At 35.3% G+C, this 19,748-nt stretch overlaps 1 protein-coding gene across 1 annotated transcript; it reads right to left on the bottom strand.

The window, feature by feature from the left end:
- Positions 1-9,716: 9,716 nt before the first annotated feature.
- Positions 9,717-18,995, bottom strand: LOC107795678 (PLASMODESMATA CALLOSE-BINDING PROTEIN 2-like). The gene is made up of 4 exons (XM_016618352.2): positions 18,766-18,995; positions 17,902-18,138; positions 17,739-17,772; positions 9,717-10,106 (listed from the first exon to the last, which is right to left on the bottom strand). The coding sequence occupies exons 1-4, from the start codon at positions 18,815-18,817 to the stop codon at positions 9,866-9,868; spliced, it is 564 nt and encodes a 187-aa protein (XP_016473838.1). The 5' UTR covers positions 18,818-18,995; the 3' UTR covers positions 9,717-9,865.
- Positions 18,996-19,748: the final 753 nt, after the last annotated feature.

The following is a 19,748-nucleotide window of genomic DNA, read 5'->3' as shown; positions in this document are numbered from 1 at the left end:
TCCTGGGGACGCTGTGTTTCATGCCCGCAGGTCCCGATAGACAGGTTGAGATCCTTCCAAGTAGGCTATCAACTCAACGGGAGATGTCAATGCGCTCCATTTGCTCCGTAGTTGCTATTTGGTCAGTATCATTAGGACATGTATTGATTGGTATGGCGGGGCTCTGTCCCGACCTTTGTGACAATTAAGTATTTTTAGAGGCTTGTTGACAGATGTCATATGTACGGGTATTTGTATGGCCTATTCGGACTATGTTTTGAGTTTATAAATGATCATGTTAGCCTTATAGGCCCGTATGTCACGCGTATGGGTTTTTATATCAGGTTGGGTCGTTCTATGTCAGGTAATTTCCTCATGTTTACTCTGTTTATCTCATGACGCTCCTTCGGTATGGATCGTGACAAAAGTGGTATCAGAGCGGTTCTGTCCTAGGGAGTCTACAAGCCGTGTCTAGTAGAGTCTTGTTTATGGGTGTATTGTGCACCACACGTATAAGCAGGAGGCTATAGGGCATTTAGGACTGTCACTCTTTCTTCTTACTCTAGATCGTGTGGTAGAGCTCAGTTGTAAGAACTCAATTTTCTAAACTCTATTTTATTCATAATACGACAATACCTACATCTAGAAAGGCAGTTGGTAAGGGATTAAATGTGGCTATGGAGGAGTTAAGTCGGAGGAACTCGATTTTGCATGATGCTCATGATGAGTAAAAGAAGCAAGGTGAAGAAGGGTACGAGACGCCCAGTTAATAAAGATTATCAGTATTTACAATTCAAGCAGAGAAATATAAGAATTTTGGGTTACCTTCAATAATAACATATGTATGTACAATCGGCCACACCTATTTCAGTTATGCCCTATGGGAACTAACAAATATGGTTTAAGAGAAGGACGGGATATCAGAATCCGGCTGGGGTTAGAGTAACCTAAAATGATGAATGGATTATTTGCGTTAGTTGACATTTCCGAAGGATGGTGCAAATGTGCTAATAGATCTCCTTGTGAGATACTCAGATGATGCACTCTAGAATAGTACAGCTAGATATGAATACTAGAATGTTTAAAGATAGGCACTGGAATCCTGAAGGGATAAATATTACCTTAGTATGGCTCCCGTCCCTAGTAAAGAGAGGATGTTAGGCAACCCGAAGAGCCAATGGATGGAGCAAGGGGAGCTAAAGGCAAAAGAATGTCTTGTTCGAGTTTTCAGACTAATGTGATAGACATAAATATTAGCAGGGAAATAAGAAGAGAGATAATGAAACATTATGAGTAAGATGTGATACATGGATGACAACGGTAGATCAAAAAGATGACAGTATTACTGAGTTTATAGTCAAGTGAAGGAAAAGACGAGATGTGACAGGCCTTGAGACAACAAAAGAGTATAGGCCATAAAGTCATATCCTCATTTCAAGAAATAAGTTCGTGACTCCAACGTGGTTACCAAAAGGAAAAATTAGACCCCGGAGTAATAAGAAATCAGCATGGACTGATGAACAAGATAAACTAAACATGAACTAGAGACTGAGTAATAGTCGGCATCATGAGAATTTCAGAGATTGTGTCCCGACGATAATAGAATGGACGACATAATAATACCCTTAAAGGTCATTCAGGAAGACGCTTCCCTAAAGCAAGCAAGGTGAGTAAAGTTAAGCTTAAGGGACTATATGTGCCAGTTACACTAAGTGTCACCCTCGCAAGTGAGGAATTTTGTTATACTTGGTATAGAAGGATTACCGCGAGGAGAGCAAGGATCATCGATAATGTGAAAAGATGCCAAAGATGAAAAAGTAAAACATCTATACGTAGATCGTCGGAGCTCCAATTTTTAGTACTCCCCTAAAGCGGCGAATATGGAGTGATGTGGCATTAAGTCAGAATTAAGTGATTTTAGTAACTACATAATGGTAAAGGGAGAATGCGATAAAAATGAGAAAGGGATGAGATTGAACTCATTCAAATCCTACAGATATGCAACGATTCCAGGACACTGTGCAAACACAATGTCAAGGAGAGGAAGTAATGATTCATGCCTGAGATGTTATTAATAGATAAGGAGCCAGTGCGAGACGTAAGTTAAGACAAAGGAAATAACCCAAGAAAGATTACACGGAATATTAATATGGGAATGGACCAACGAGCAGTTAGTAGTTGATTCAGGAAGAGTATAGTTATGGCTAGACAAGAGGTTACAGACAAATCAACAGATCGTGCAAGATAAACATAGTGAACTCCAACATGGGAATTCAGTCTCGCAGATACGACATCGTGACCCTTGAGAAATATTCAGACAAGAGTTAAGGTAGTTAAAGGTACCGTATGAATGTTATGGAAATAAAAGATAGTCTCACTGGGAAGACAGTCAAAACTTCAATTCAGGAGCAACCCTACAAGCATAAGGGCGTGGAAATAAGTAACTACGGATAATTATAGGCAAGGAAGAACATCAAAAATTCCGTCAAGTATACGATGTGATAAGCTTGTAACTTTACAAGAGCCAGAAGGTCTCCCTAAATACTACAACGAAAGACTAGCTGAGAAAATAAGGAAGAAGACTTCAAGCTAAGCACAGTGACCTCCATGAGAAAGTGGCACTTACCATGGCTAAGGAATGGGAAGAAAAATCAAAAGTAATATTCGAGACCATATGAATTGCACAAAATTATGACATGTTTGGGGACTAAGATAAGCTAAGTATGCACGCAACAAGGGGGTAGAAAGATCAGAAAAAGTAATAGCTTACGTTTAAAGAAAGCTGAGATTGAACGAAAGGAATTATTCGATCAACGATCCATAGTGAGTTACATTATGAATGCACTCAAGATTTCAGAGTATTATCCATGCAACATATATGTTAACAATCATACAGCCGTAGAAGACTCCAGTATAAGTTAAAAGAAAGAATTGAGCCCAGGTCATAAATAAAGGATTAAATTGTTAGAAGATTGCATCATGGATATTCCATAGCGTCCATGAAAGGCTAAAGTAATAAAAAATACCATGAGCCGCAGATCGGAAGATAGCTTAAGCCTATACAAAGGCTGGTCAGAAGGAAGAGGAAACTAAATAGTTACATCAACGAAGCAAATCAGGAGTCTGATTATTGGACCCAGAAAAATTTAGACATCATGATTGAGAACATTGTAGAATCACTCTTAATATCAGAGGTACAAGAGAGATAGTACAACAACCATATTCTATAATGGCTCTACGACAAAGCCAGTTAGAAGAGTACCAGCCTCATAAAAAGTCAGTATGAAGCTCTCACCGGATTATGTATGCACCAGAGGTGCAAGTATTATAATAGAGCTTCAAGCTGTGGATGTGAATTATACCTGTGTGGAAGGGAGGTCAAGAAAGAGATAGAAGATGTAATGCGAGATTTTAAGGTAAGTAAAGTAAAGATGAATAACGTACGAGATACTCAAGTGCAGAAGGTTGGGAATAATCCATACTGCATATAAAAGGCTAGAAGTGTTGGGATTCAATATCCAGGAATGGTAGCAGCGTCGTCAGTGGCATATCTTCCAGCCTATGATTTCTATGTATCAAGAGGTCTAGTTAAAAGAATAAAGAAGAGTTAGCAACGATGTGACATCTCGCTTGATGTTCTATGATGACATAAGGAAATTTACGATGCAAGTAAGTTAAAGGAAGGTTGCGAGTAATATAAATAGATATGTGTAGGTCGCAATCTAAAGTATGGTAAAACGATAAGGTTTTAGGAAGACAGGAGTAAGGATTAGAAAGGGCGAGTGAGAAGGTAACAAGAATGGATAAGTCCTCGGGATTAAGCCCATGAAAATAAGAGAGCTTATGGTTTCTCTAAGTTATACAAAGCTCAGTATAGCCTGAATGAACTCAAAGGAGTCTAAGACTAATGGCATTTAGAAGAGATGGAATACTGCCCTGATAGTACAATGAGGGTGTAATTGTGATAGATAAAGGATGACGATTGGGCCTTCAATTGAGTAATGATTTGAAGAGGATTTCATGAATTGTACGGGATTAAAATACCCACGTAAGTGAATCACACTGGGATTCTATAAAATACGGTTATTAAAGTACAGTATTGCCGCTAAGTGGATCAGGAAAATCACTTCAAATATTCCTCGATGCAACGTAAGCCCTAGTGGCAAGGTATTACGTAAGAAGTTTCAAGTTATCAGTGGTATATTGTAGATCAATATTAAGGTGAATTAACAATGAATGGACAAAAGTCACAAAGTATGAGATGAGATGAGGCCGTCACTCTTAAGATGAACAGTAATGAGGAAGCCTTAAAGGACTTAGAATTATACATATGGGATAAGCAACGAAAGTAACCTGAAGTTCGGTAGCAGACCTCAGTAACGATAAATCGAAGTATGAGTTATGGTATAGTATGACCTACCTAGATGCAGTAAAGTCATACGAATGGATAACCGGGTCTATGGAATAAGATATAGCAATATTTGTAAGTTCAACAAAGTACCGAGCAAAGAACTTCAAGTATACCTATAGATGCCCAGAGGGACATCTTGTCAAGCTCTGTATATGTTTAAAAATTGAGGACTAGATATTGGCTAAAAGCTCGAGGGAAAAATGAGAGAAGAGTCGCATAGGCGCACTTACAAGGTCAGAGTCATACAAACTGCAGGGCAGAAGGTAGCAAGAGTTACGAGATTAGAAGAATTCTGACCATAAACCGTGGTGTGAGAAAGAGGCCTAAAGGGCGGAATGCCCTGACCTTTGGATTTATTCAAAGAACAGTTGCCTAAATGGCAAAAAGAGTATTAAAGTATTCGCAAGAGCTATGGGTTATGAGAATGATAAGTGCATTAGTCAACATTCGAGGACGAATGTTCCAAAGGGGGGAATGATGTTACACCCCATGTTTTCGTACGTGAAAGTACGCCATAAGTAAATTGATATAAACTCAGAAATGAGACGTTACATTTCGCATTTTCGTACATTAAAGTTTCATCGTAAGCTAATCAACGTAAGTTCGGAAATGAGATTATTTTGAGATTATACGCATTATGCTATTTCAAACAAGTGATAAGTGAATTCGTGAAGGTGAGAGGGTAAGCAAATCGAAAAAAATAAATTTCATTGAAGTTTGCCATTTTGGGATAAAATACAGCCCGAGATAAAATACCCGATATTTACGGACTAGTGCCATACAAGGTACCACATGACCATAATAGTAAGGTGTACAAAGTGTATTAAAAGTGAGTAGTATTTTGAGTAATTTGAGATAATTCCTAATTAGGTGGATAATTGAGTAATTAATAAATTTTAGTGGGAGATTAATTAAAAACAATCTTTGGATAAGGTTGAAGCCCCTAACGTGGAAGCCAATAAGAGCTAAAAGAATGGCTCTTGAATTAAGAAGCAACATTGCCCAATTGGAAGACTAAGGGGGCTAAGTCATCAAAATTAGCGGGGCCTACCAACTAACATTTTTGAAGAATTTATTTTAAAGTGCTAAGCTTCATTTTTGGATGCTAAAGCTTACAGATGAGACTCCAAGAATTCAACCAAAATAATTCCTTATCATCTTAGCAATGTGGGTTGCTTCAATATTTCCTTCAAAACGTAAGATTTCAAGGCTCTTCAGGAATTCAAAGTATGATATTCCATAGCGTCTTCAACACATCAAAAACTCGAGATTTCAGAGCACCTTAATTAACATGAGATTTTGCAATATTAAGGGAATACAGTGTAATCTTTCTCAAGAGAATCGACTCAAGTATGTTAAGGCTATACTTTCTTTCCTTTTGGCATGATCAATACGATACAAACGAAACGAGCAAATGCACAATTTTCATAAATAACTCTATTCATAAAAATACTAGAGATGCTTATGTTCTTGATTCCCCATGTATCATATTATTCTATCATCTGTTCACGGGTCTCAGAAAATACGTAAGTTGATAAAGTTTATTTCATGATATTACTCAAAGGCATAATGGTCTTATGACACTCCAAAAGATTTTATTGACGTACTTCTCATGCATTGCATTCATTTACATTGACCCATGACCAGATGGCGTTATATACGCATATATATGTATATTATATGTATATGGGATATGAGAAAAGGTTATGGCGTTATATATGCACCACCACCTGATCAGCTTATATACGCACCACCACCTGATCAGTTGGTATACGTTGTTATGTACGCATATACCTATGCATGGTATGACATTTGTACGCATATGCATGGCATTGTAAATATTATTGATTCACAAAATTATTCAGACTTACATGTAGAGTCTTTTACTCCATGTTTCTCATGTCTATTATTTACTGATGTTCATTCCTTACATACTCGGTACATTATTTGTACTGATATCCCTTTTTCCTGGGGACGCTGCGTTTCATGCCCGCAGGTACCGATAGACAGGTTGAGAGTCCTCCAAGTAGGCTATCAGCTCAACGGGAGATGTCGATGCGCTCCATTTGCTCCGGAGTTGCTATTTTGTCAGTATCATTAGGACATTTATTGATTGGTATGGCGGGGCTTTGTTCCGACCTTTATGATAATTATATATTCTTAGAGGCTTGTAGACAGATATCATGTGTACGGGTATTTGTTTGGCCTTGTCGGCCTATGTTTTGAGTTTATAAATGATCATGTTGGCCTTATAGGCCCGTATGTCACGTGTATGAGGTTTTATATCAGGTTGGGTCATTCTATATCGGGTAATTCCCTTATGTTTACTCTGTTTATCTCATGACGCCCCTTCTGGACCACTTACCTATGATGATGTAATAAGAAAGATACGTTATGTTGGTACTCGATTGAGTAAAGTACTGGGTGCCCGTCGCGACCCATCGGTTTGGATCGTGACAAATATGAGCTGGATAGGAAAAATGGTTCTACCTGGGTTAAGCTACTTTAAACTTCCTGAGCGAAGAGTACTTCTACCCGGAAATATGAGTTTTATCCCCCTAGGCAAAAATGTTCTACCTGAGTTAAGCTACGTAAGACATCCTGAACGAAGAGTACCTCTACCCAGAAATATGAGTTAGATCCCCCTAGGTGAAAAGGTTCTACCTGGAATTTAAGGGTAGTTTAAGGCTGATTGGAGCAGGTTTTGGGGAGGTTTTCGGGGTAATTTTGAGGTTGTCTTGGAGGTCATTTTTTGGAGGAGGAAGAAGGTATTTTCTGGCTATCTCCTTTTTAGTGGGGTTTGTGGGTGTATATGTAATAAAAAAAGAGAGGAAGAGTGTTGAAAATGATTGATGGGACAAGGGAATAGTGAAAGGAGAGTGAAATGTGACATTGAATAGTGTAGTAGGTGGTTTATGGGACATGAAAATAGTGTAGGGAAGATAGGAAGTAATTTTATTAGATTTGGTCCGTGATTAAAATAAATTCTTCCGTCCTCTATGTAAAAGACTTTATTAAAAATATTACATATTCTCTAATAAAGCCTACTGATAAAAATAACATAAAAGTTAAAATATCAAAATTAAACCTAAAAATTATCAAATACAAACTGATTAAAATTCAAATATAGTCAAAAATTAGGTGCTCACAGTGACTATAAACTTTATCACTTGTCTACCGAAGTCCGACGGTTATGGTACTATTATGGTGGTCGTGGATAGATTTTCTAAATATGCCACCTTCATGCCCGCCTCACCAGGTTGTACTGCCAATGAAGCCGCCAAGCTATTGTTTAAGAGCGTGGTAAAGTATTGGTGCTTACCAAGGCATATTATCAGTGATCGAGACCTCCGCTTTACTAGGAACTTTTGGAGAGAGTTAGTCGACATACTTGGCACAGAACTAAAAACTTTTCCACTTATTTCCACCCACAGACGGATGGACATACGGAACGGGTCAATGCCATACTAGAATGCTACTTGAGGCATTATATAAACGTGCATCAGAAAGATTGGGCAAGGCTCCTGGACATCACCCAATTCTCTTATAACTTGCAGCGGTGTGAGTCCACGGGGCGGACACCATTTGAGCTAGTCATAAGCCAACAGACACAAATTCCACATTCATTACCAGTTCAGTTTGAGGGAAAGAGTTTGGGGGCTTATCATATGGCCAAAGGATGGGAGGAGCAGCTTGACAGTTCTAAGTCCTACTTGGATAAGGCAGTTAAGAAGATGAAGAAGTTTGCAGACCGTAAGCGGCGTCCCACGGAATATAGAGTTGGGGACATGTTAATGGTGGAGTTTAACCCAAGATAGTTCAAGGCACTACGGGGCATGCATCAGAATCAGATTCGCAAGTATGAGAGGCCATTTAAGATCATCTCCAAGGTAGGCAAGATCTCATACAAGCTTGACATGCCATCATATCTTATGATCTATCTTGTCTTCCATGCTAGCATACTTAAGCCATATCATGAAGACAAAGATGATCCGAGTAGGAGCCAATCAAGTCGAGCGCCTATTACTATCACTGCCTCACATGACCGGGAGATTGAGGATATTATTGATTACCAGGCCGGGCGAAAACAAAGGCAGAAAGCCACCGCAATGTTCCTCATCCATTAGAAGGGGCAATCTCCGGAGGAGGCCAAGTGGGAATGATATGAAGACTTATGGCACTTCAAAGATAAGATCCGAGAGTTTATGCAGCAACATTGAGCCGCGGTCGTCGCAACATTAGGTGGGGAGAGTGTGATGACCCGCCACGTCACCATGCCATATAGGCATAATTTGGCATATATTAATACCATGTGAAAACTTACGTAGGAGAAAATCTAGTATTTGTGAGAAGATTCTAGAGAAGAATGAACATTTATTTTGGAAGACCCTAGATGCTTATGGATTTGTTAGGAAAGTCCTTGGAATCTTCTAGGCTTGTAGAGAATTCTAGAGAAAGCCCTTATCTTATAAATATTAAGAACTTGTGTAACAATTAATATTTACACTCTAGCTCCTAGGAGACTAGTACATAAAGGGGGTCATCCATTTATAATTCACCAAGAAAATAATTTAAGTTCTCTCTTATACAAAGCTTCCTTTAACAATTCTCTTGTATTCTTTCTAAAGGCTGACTTAGCATAGCAAGAACGTGAGCAAGTTGTGCAAAATCGTGAGCGAGTTGTCAAGTGCCGCACGTGTATTTAGTTAACAACTAAGGACGTGACACATGTCTAGGCAATAGCTTCCAAATGTTTTGAGAAAATAATGAAAGATATAAGTTTCACTAGAATAATGCCTAGATAGTGAGACAATCGATAATTAATAAGCCTTAAGTTATTGGTCCTTTACGTCACGAGAACGACTATGCAGGCTTCATGCCATGTATTTTCCGTCTTTTAGAATACTATGTTTTTAAAAATGAGTATACGTTATAGAGTAACCTTTTTACTTATATAATGTACATGTGATTCTATATTTGGAAATTTGATGAGTTAGAGCATTATGGTTTACATAAATATTTACATGCATATGCATATATAAATATCAAATATTTACGGAGTATGTTTCTTTGATATTGAAAATTAGAAAGAATACAAGTCATTACTTTGATTTTGATTTTACGTAGTTGAGTATGGTTTCACTGTTGATAAAAAAACCGGGCTACGAGTTAGCTCTAAACTTGTTTTGTATCTTCTTTTTTTTTGGAATCAAGAGTTTGAAAGTGGTTATTGGATTTGAACCACCAAAAAACAAAAAACAAAAAAAGTAGATTAGAGACAAAAAGTTACTAGTACTATTATCTTACGACATTGTAGAGGGGAAGGTAAAATCAAAATCAAGGCAATCCTAACATACCAACTTATAGTACATACATAATAGCATAATATGCATATGCCCACTTCAGCACATAAATTTTTAACATCGACCCACGACTATCATATAGTACAAACAGTAGAACTTCTCCAATTCCAGTTCAAAGTAATGCAAGTGCAGAAATAATAATAATAATAATGGTTATAAAGGAAAAGAGGCTGGCGTTTTGCAGTAAAATCCCAGCATGACTTATATCTGTGTTCATGCCAGCACCCGACGGGCCTAAACCATTGTTAACACCTCCTAATATGCCCGTGTTTGTCACGTATGGAGATCCGCCTGTGGTGGCTGTGCTAGTCGATGGTGTTTTTGTGGCGGGGCTGGTAGTTGTAGGGGTGGCGCTGAGAATCAAAGAAGCAACTTGTCATCTTAACCTCAGAACAATTCAGGACATAAGTAATCAAGAGGAAAAGAGAAGACCAAGATACACTAATTAACAACTCTTCTACATCACTAAGGCACATGACATCTCATAAACTAATTTAGGTGCAGATGGTAACAACATAAAAGGCTTATTCTTTCCTTGAGGCATGTATGTAAAGCAATTGGAACGTGTGGTCTAGCTTTTATTGCAGAATCCATCAAATTATATCTCTTTATTTCAATCAATTTCACATTGCAGCCTTTGAGTTTCAAGTAGTAAATTAGATGGATTATTAGCGGTAGATAATATGGGTAACCATATTTTTTCATGGCTTTATGAATATGATCACTTTTGGGAGAATTCCTAGTCTTCCAATCTTCATGAACCTCCAATTTGAGGTTTTACAAATGTAAAAGTTAAAACCATTAGTTATTCATTTTCTAAACGGATAATATGGTTCTTATCTGTTTTTAAAAAGTTCATTATTCAGCCCATTTTTTAGTGGATAATATGGGTTAACTGCTTTTTTTTAACCATTTTGCCACCGCTAACCATGCCTAAGCCAAAACACCCTTTTCTCTGGCTACATTTTTAATGTGCAATGTGACTCCATCTCTGATTCATTAGAATGTGCATTACCTACATAAATTGCATCTAGTTGCTCAATATAACCACAAGAATATAATGTAATGAAGACTTCAGTGATTCAGTCCCAGGTTAAGTACAGAGGTAAAACCTCAGGCCAAAAGGTCCCAAACATAAGCTAAGTATTATGCTCAGTTAAAATTTACTAAACTACGATATTATGCCTTGTACAGCAACATCCTAAATGTAGTAAAGCTAACCTATTTTGAAGATCACTTCTATCTCAACCATGGCAAACTCTAATAAGACCCACAGCATAAAACGTCCTCCTCTAATTAGTTGAATCACATGTCTATTTTGAAGATCACTTCACTCAGCTCAATGCTTTTTACCTTATACATCTTATACCTCCTCACCCCAGATTCATGCCTCCTCAAAACACCCCAATAATAGGGCAGCTAGCAAGATTTTGTGTAGACATTAGGGCCTCTCCAACCTTAACCACTATTTTTTACACCAAAATGGTGGAAATTAAGACCATCTCCAACCTTACACTAAATTTTATTTTGGTGCTCCAACCAAATACCATTTCTTACACTATTTTTGTGTGTGAGTAGTGTTGCACCAAATCTAGTATAACACTATTCATCAATATTTTATTATTATATAACACTTTTAATTTAACATATTATAAATTTTACTTTTTTCATTTAGATCCCTAATATACCTAATTGTTTTTATGCAATATATTTATAATATTAATTATTATACCCTCCGGGTAGGGTTAAGGTCTGCGTACATTCTATCCTTCCCAAACCCCACTAATGAGATTCTACTAGGTTGTTGTTGTATATTTATAATATTAATTTTACATCTTAATTTTGATGTATAATTTTTATAAAATAATTTTCGTATATGTTATTTTTATATAAAATTGTATAAAAGAATATAACCCTCACAAAAATGAAAAGTGCTAATACAAAATATAATATGTTGTTAATAAATAACACAATGTTCATTAAATAACATAAAAATATATATTTAATAAATTAGCGACTGACATAGATTAAAATTGAAAATACATTAAATAACACAATAATTTAGAAAATTATAACAATAATTTAGATAATTTAGTACTCTAGTAGGTCGATTCCAGATCCACAAATATATATTGAGTGTATAGGGCAGAGGATTGTTGACTTCTTTTATCCATTAGTCGTTTTCGTTCTTGTCGAATAAATTCGCGAATATTTGGATCATCAATAAAACTAAATTCGACAATAAAATTTTATTTTCTTCTTTAATTTCTTTTAGTTTCAAGGCTCTATCTTTTATCCCCATATCTCGCCGTCTGCCTGCACTTTGCCAACAACTCAACAAGCCGATTATTTTCTGATTGGACCATTTTCATAGCAAATGAAAAACCTTCATCAGCTTTTCTCTTCATTTTTGCTTTCTTCGCCCCAATGGGTCGTTCTGATGATGTGGAATCACCTATATATATATATATATATATATATATATATATATATATATATATATATATATATATATATATATATCGGATGGATTTCATCCTTATCTCAAATTTATCTTTAGGTAAAGTATCTCTACACATTCTTTAATGTGTAAAGATAAAGTAGACATATTCTTTATCTTCAGAGATAAAATTTTTAGAGATAAAGTAGACACATTGTAAAGAATGTTTAGAGATAAAGTAGATAAATAATATCTTCAATATCATTATCTCTAAAGATAAAGAATGTGTCTACTTTATCTTTATACATTGAAGTATGTGTAAAGATATTTTATCTAAAGATAAATTTGAGATAAGGATAAAATCCATCCGACGATTGAGATTAGGATAAAATTCATCCAACGGTTGAGATCAAAATGAATCTAAGTATGTATTATGTCAATTTTTGGCTCTACTTATATCTATATATATTAAAGTGCCAACATACCCATTTACGAAGTTGACTTTTGTTTTTCTTTAACCATATAAGCCATTTTTCCTCCAATCACTAACAAAGAATGTCCACTCGATCAAAAGGATACTCTACCAACGAAGATATGCTATTTATGCTTTATTTAGATTAGATGTTTCTCAAGATCCAATGACAGGAGTACATCAACCTAGAGATCATTTTTGGGGTCGAGCGGATGAAGCATACAATAATGCAAAGGATGAGTTTTGGGTGTATCGCAACACAAGATCGGGGCAAAATCGAATTAAAGTTATTGAGAAGGCTATAAGAAAATTAATTATGCATCCTGGTGGTGCTTTAGATAAAGATATTGTGGTATTTTGTTTGTAATTACTTATACTTTATTTGTATATATTTACTTACAATTTTCCTTCAATTATTTTTAAAAAATATTGCCGATTAATCAAGCAAAATGTTTACTTACGCAATATCCGAACTACAAAATAGATTTTAAATTTGATCATGTGTGGGATATGTTGAAGGATTTTGAGAAGTTTAAAGATGTTGATGTTGGATGAAAAAAAGTTCGAAAGCATAGCTCTTCCTATATATCATTGGAGTCTGAGACTCATACTCCTGATTCACCTCTAGTATCATCTCCTAACTTGTTATCGTTTTCACTAAATTTGAATGAGGATGTTGCATGTGATTTCACATCATCAGAACGACCTATTAATTGGGGTAAAGAAAACAAAAATGAAAAGAAAAATTGATGGAGGTTTTTCATATGAGAAAATGGTCGGCTTGTTGAGTTGCTGGCAAAGTCAAGTGCGGCAGGCAGCGAGATATGGAAATAAAAGATGAGCTTTGAAATTAAAAGAATTTAAAGAAGAAAATAAATTTTTTTTGTCGAATTTAGATTCTATTGATGAACCAAATATTCATGAATTTATTCTACAAGAACAAAAAAAATAATGGATAAAAGAAGTCAACAATTTCAACAGCCACGCCACAACAATCCTCTGCCCCATACACTCAATATTTAAATGATATTGGTGGAATTTGAATCGACCTACCAGAGTACTAAATTCTTATTATAATTTTTTAAATTATTATGTTATTTAATATATTATCAATTTTAATCTATATCGGCCGCTAATTTATTAAATATTTATTTTTATGTTATTTTATGAATATTATGTTATTTATTAACATATTTATTTTATATTTGTACCTTTTTTTGTGATGTTTATATTTTTGTATACAATTATAACTTATAATAGAATTAACTTACAATTTTATATAAAAATCATATATACGAAAATTAATTTATAAAAATTATACACTAAAAATAAGATATAAAATTAATATTATAAAGATATTACATAAAAATAACTAGGTATATTAGGGACCTAAATAAAAAAAGTAAAATTTATAATTTTTTAAATTAAAAGTATTGTATATAATAAAAAATAAAAAAAATGATAAATAGTGTTACACCAAATTTGGTGTAATATTATATCCACACCAAGATGGTGTAAGAAATGATGTTGGGTTGGAGCACCAAAACATCAATTATTACACCAAAATAGGGTTTGGTGTCATATTTAGTGTAAGGTCGGAGATGGTCTTAAAAATTTTGAACAGTGCGTGCCTTTTAAAACGTGGATAATAAGGGGACTTCTAGATAAAAAATAAATAAATATTTGCACTAGGTATTTACACTAAATTCTATGAATACAAGACATGCGTCTTTAATATATATTTTTACTTTAATTTGTATAAGCAAGAGTTAATTACTTAATTTGGTATAGATAGCAGTGCATATAAGCCTTTTGTTTTTACTTAAATTCTTGGTCCAGGAGATGCATATTTAAGAGAAGTAATTTGGGTGCTGTTTTGGGGGGCCAACCTCTTTTCTTCATGCACATCAATGTTTTAAATGCAGCAGCCGTACAAATCCTTACATCTCGCTAACAACCCACGGAACATAATCCAAAATTTAAATTTTATAATTTAATATTTAAAATTTTTAGTATTAAACTTATTATATTAAATTTTTACACATAAATTAATACACTATTTAAAATATTGCATTCGCCTCATTAGGTAGCATAGATCAACCACAGTACTGTTTGGAAAGGTCTTTAGAAGGATGTCGCATTAAGTCAAGAAAGAAAGCAACCTTATCTAAGCATCAGTCCCTCTTTGAAGGCTTTTAGGGTTCCTTTGATAGGATGCATTAGATAAAATAATTAATATATTCATTAGATTTGGTATACTTTTTGAACTTATGCATTAGCTATGCAAGCATTGGCTATACACCATATTTAGTATTATCCTATGCATAACTAATGCATAAAAACCATGATATTAACAATGCAATGAGTTTTAATGCATGTATTAGCTTATATAAAGACAAAATTATCCTTCAAAAACTATGCTTGATTAAAATATTATATTAATGCAAGTTCGAAATAATCCAAATAGTGAGAAATAAAATTATATCCCTAGTAAATAAATACTTAGCATATTTTTTTTATAAATAAATATTCAATTCTATACTACAATATAGGTAGATAAATCAGATAATTCTTTTAAAACTTTTTTCATATAAAAACATTCCTCAACATATGTTTCTTTTAAAAAAAATAGAATGATGGACTGATCTTAAGGGCATTTTTGTAAACAAATAATTCTTTTAGAAATTGTCCAATGCTTTAATGTATCAAACCAAACAATAAATAAAAAATATATCAACGTAACTAATGCAAACATAACTAATATCATTATTACTAATACACCATATTCACCATTATTCTTATGTATTTTGTAATACATCCTACTAAACGACTCCTTACAGTTTTCAATTATTCATTTTGTAATACTTGCCACTTGCCAGCAATGAATAATTTGTTATTTCAATGTGGACAAGGACAATACCCTCTCTAATGGTCAGTGTCCGATGACACGTATAACCCCACCAGGCATCGACTTTTGACCACATAATTTTTTCAGGTGCAACTGTGATTTACCTTTCTCACCTAAAGAGATCTGTGTATGAACAGTGTTAACTAGGGTTCCGTAATAACTAGAGTTTTACTGAAGTGCGAGAAAAGGATGTGAATATTGTGTACAACAACAACAATACATTATAATCTCGCTAGTGGAGTGTGGAGAGGGTAGTGTGTACGCAGATCTTGCTCCTACCCTGAAATAGAGAGACTGTTTCCGATAGACCCTCGGCTCCCTCCCTCCAAAAACTCTCTACCTTGCAATTGGAGTTACTCGAACTCACAACCTCTTGGTTGGAAGTGAAGAGTATTCGCCACTAGAGCAACCACTCTACTTAATGTGAATATTGTGTGATGTTCAATAATTGCAGCATCGTAAAAAAGAAGATAAAAATCAATTAAAAAAGTAAAAAAGAAAAGAAAAACCTAATAAACAGTACAAAAGCAATAATTTTGTCAATCAGTCAAAAGCATCATGATGCGAGTGCGATGCTTTTCAATAATGGAGACAAAAAAAGAATAGATTAGATCAAAAGTGAAAAACTAAGTAGAGGTAATTGGATTTGATTTGGCATATATAACGATTAATTTCTACGGTAAACTAAAGGAATTTGAAAGATTGAGATTCAACTGCTTTATCATTTTACTCTTTATCGAGAGTAGAGAGATGCCCATCTCACAAAAGAGAAAAATCGGAGAAAAAGGGAAACAGAGTCTAAAATAAAGGAGTTGCACATTATCAAGATGGTCCTATGGTCTAATCTATTCTCTTTTGACCAATTTATGTACTCCATACATTCTAATTTATCTAAATATGTTTGACCGACACGGAGTTTAAGAAATAAACGATTTTTTTTGAAATTTGCGGTCCTAACCAAGTCAAAAAGGAGGACAGAGTATTTATGTGGTTATAAAAGTTTCTCATTAAGGATAAAATTATAAGTTTAAGCTAAATTATTTTTAAATTTAAAAATGAATCATTCTTTTTAAAATGGATAAAAAAGGAACGAGGTTCACGTGAAGGGAAACGGGATAGTACTTAATAGGCATGTCAAGCCTATTCTGTGGGAAACCAACTTGCTTACCATAGAAAATTGGTGATCTGAGAGCTTTAGATCTCACTATTTGGACCTTATTTAATGATGAAATATTTTTGGAGTTCAAACCCTCTCGTTTATATCATGAATAGCTAAAGTAGCTTGAAAGATGTGAAATCATTGTTTTTAACCAATAACCAAAAAGATGGCCAAGGAATGGAGGGGTAGACATATAATTTCTTTCCTTTCCTTCCTAAGAACTTATTAGAGTGATGCTTCTACCCTGAAGCTGTGCATTGAATAGGCGAAAAGAGTACAGTAGCAAAAAGGAAGGCTATTTTAAGAACTACCTAACCTTCGCATTAAAAAGCATGGTTTAATTTTGACTTCAAGTGGACAAATAATGGAAACGGAGGCAGTAGTGCTTCAAAATATTGACTGCACTATAAAGAATACTTACATCCTACAAAATTAAGTAGCAGCAGTTTCGCGCATGGACACCTTAATTAAATATGTAAAAGAACCAACAGGCAATCCACTAAAACAAAATAGGACAAAACGAAAGATTGCCCCGAGTTAAGGACCTGGTAAATGAGATCTAGGATTAAACTTAGTAGGAGTATATATTATCAGCATAAAGAATATTTATATTATCATTATATTTTAATATGCGGTAGCAATTAAGTAAATTTTGTTGTGACGTTACTTGGACATTCTTGAATGGGTTGCTCTAGTGGTGAGCATCTTCCACTTCCAACCAGAGGTTGCGAGTTCGAATCACCCCAAGAGCAAGGTGGGGAGTTCTTGTAGGGAGGGAGCCGACGGTCTATCGGAAACAGCCTCTCTACCTGCGTACAAACTACCATCCCCAGATCCAACTGGTGGGATTATACCGGGTTGTTGTTATTGTTGTCGTGTTACTAATTACAATACATATTTTATTAATAACTATCGAATTATCGATAATTCTACGTTAAGTGATATAATTGTGTAACACAAAGTCGAAAAAATAATACTAGTAACACCGTTAAGAAGTCTTACTTACCTTGCACTAACAGGATAAGCACAGCCAGCGGTGCCTGTGTATTACCAAATTGAAGAGAAACATTTATCACCAAAAAAAATCTCCAAGAGATAAATACTAAAACTAATAACAGAGCTATAGTGTATGGAAATAATTTTAGTGAACTGTGTAAGAATTGACTTACTGGGGTCAGTAGCAGTAACAGTAGCAGTGCCAGCAAAATCACATGCGGTTGAAGTTTGACTCTTCTTCTGGAAATAGCTGTTGACAGCATAATTGCAGTGAGCTCTCACCGTATTGGGATTAAAGCAAGGCCCATTTGTATGAATAGGATTGCAGTCTGCACCAGCTCCACAAGCATAGTCCAGTGTCTTTTGTAAAGCTGCATCACTCAATCCTTTGCAAGCACACCATGCGGCATCTACCCCCAAAAATCCCAAAAAAATACCGAGGACCCTTAATTAGAAAGTACGTGGTCTTGCAAATTCAAGAAATTACCAAGAAAAGAAAGAAAAATGAAGATATAGAGTAATTTTCAAATTTAAAAAAAGGAGGAAAAAAATGAGCAAATATAAACTTCAAACGATTTTTCGAACTATTTTTCTTTGAGTCTAGGTCTATCGAAAACAATCATTCTATCTTTACAGTAAGATACTGTTTCTAAGATATAGTAACTGTTTCCGATACTTATGAAAATATAGTGGATATGTCGTTGTTATTGTAAACGATATGAGAAGAGAGTACTATCCTATTATATACTCCCCTTCCCCTGTCAGGTGTATCATGTGAAGCATATGAAAATAAAAAAATGTAGCTTATCTATTGTGGTTTATGCACGTATATGTGGATAGCGAAGGACTTAATTCAGAGGAGTAAGCAAGATACTTGAGGCCCGTTTGAAATGAGAAGATAACACATTTTTGCAAATGTAGAAAGAATAAAAGGTGGATGTGAATGTCTAAAAGGCAGACAGTAACACTAGTTAGTTTGATGCAGCTTTCGACGGGAAAAACATAAATAACTTTAAAAATGAAAGATAAAAGCTTACTAGAGTGGCCAACCATGGCCAAAAAGAGGAGTGCATAGAGAAAACCAGCCATGAGAAAAAGAATAACAGAGCTTGGAATGAAGAAGAGGTAGCAATATTCAGAAGATAAAACACTAATGCCAGTAAGCAGGAGACTTTGTGAGTGGAGAGTGTGATGATAGAATGAGGAGTGTAGAGTACAGTGATGGATTAATTCAGAGAGAAAAATACAAACAAGTTGATGCAGCGATATAGATGGTGGTATATATGTGGCCCCCTGGTGGCCTTACCTTTTGTTAAATTTTTCGGGCGTAGTGCATAATTAGCATATCCTTTTTTTCCTTTTTCTATTTCACTATCTATCTATCGATCGCCGAAAGGCCTGAATCACTTTTTTATCCATGTGTAAGATTTATTACTTAGTACTCTCTTTGTCTCTTTTCGTTTCTTTCAATTTTGACTAATATAATTTGAACTCGAAACATAAATTACTGTATTATATTTACTAGTAGTAATAGTAATACTTCTCTACGGAAAATGTGATAAAGTTTTATGCACCGATTGCAAGGTCATCCCGAGTGAGAACCTCACGACTCAGCATAGGCTTCTGATTATGGACCTGGAGATCAAGAGGAGTAGGAGGAAGAGGGCGGTGTGCAGGCGACTTAGGATCAAGTGGGCTAACTTGACTAAGGACAAAGCTCAGGAGTTGGGGGAGAGATTGTTGACTATGAGGGCATGAAGGAGTAGGGGGACGCGACTAGGATGTGGACCACGACAGCGGGTTGCATCAGAAAAGCTGCTAGAGAGATTTTAGGGGTCACGAGGATTATTTTGAGGGGTCATAAAGGGGACTGGTGGTGGAATGGGGAGGTCCAAGGTAAGGTGGATGCCAAGAAAGTGACTTATTTGAAGCTTGTGGAGAGTACAAACGAGGAGGATAGAAAGATATATCAAGAGTGTTATGAGAAGGCAAAGAAAGAGGCGAAGTTAGCAGTTACGAC

This window comes from Nicotiana tabacum, chromosome 4, assembly GCF_000715075.1.
Source record: "Nicotiana tabacum cultivar K326 chromosome 4, ASM71507v2, whole genome shotgun sequence".
NCBI classification, from domain to species: domain Eukaryota; kingdom Viridiplantae; phylum Streptophyta; class Magnoliopsida; order Solanales; family Solanaceae; genus Nicotiana; species Nicotiana tabacum.
The sequence above is the reverse complement of the archived record's forward strand: the minus strand, read 5'-3'. Positions and strand labels throughout refer to the sequence as shown.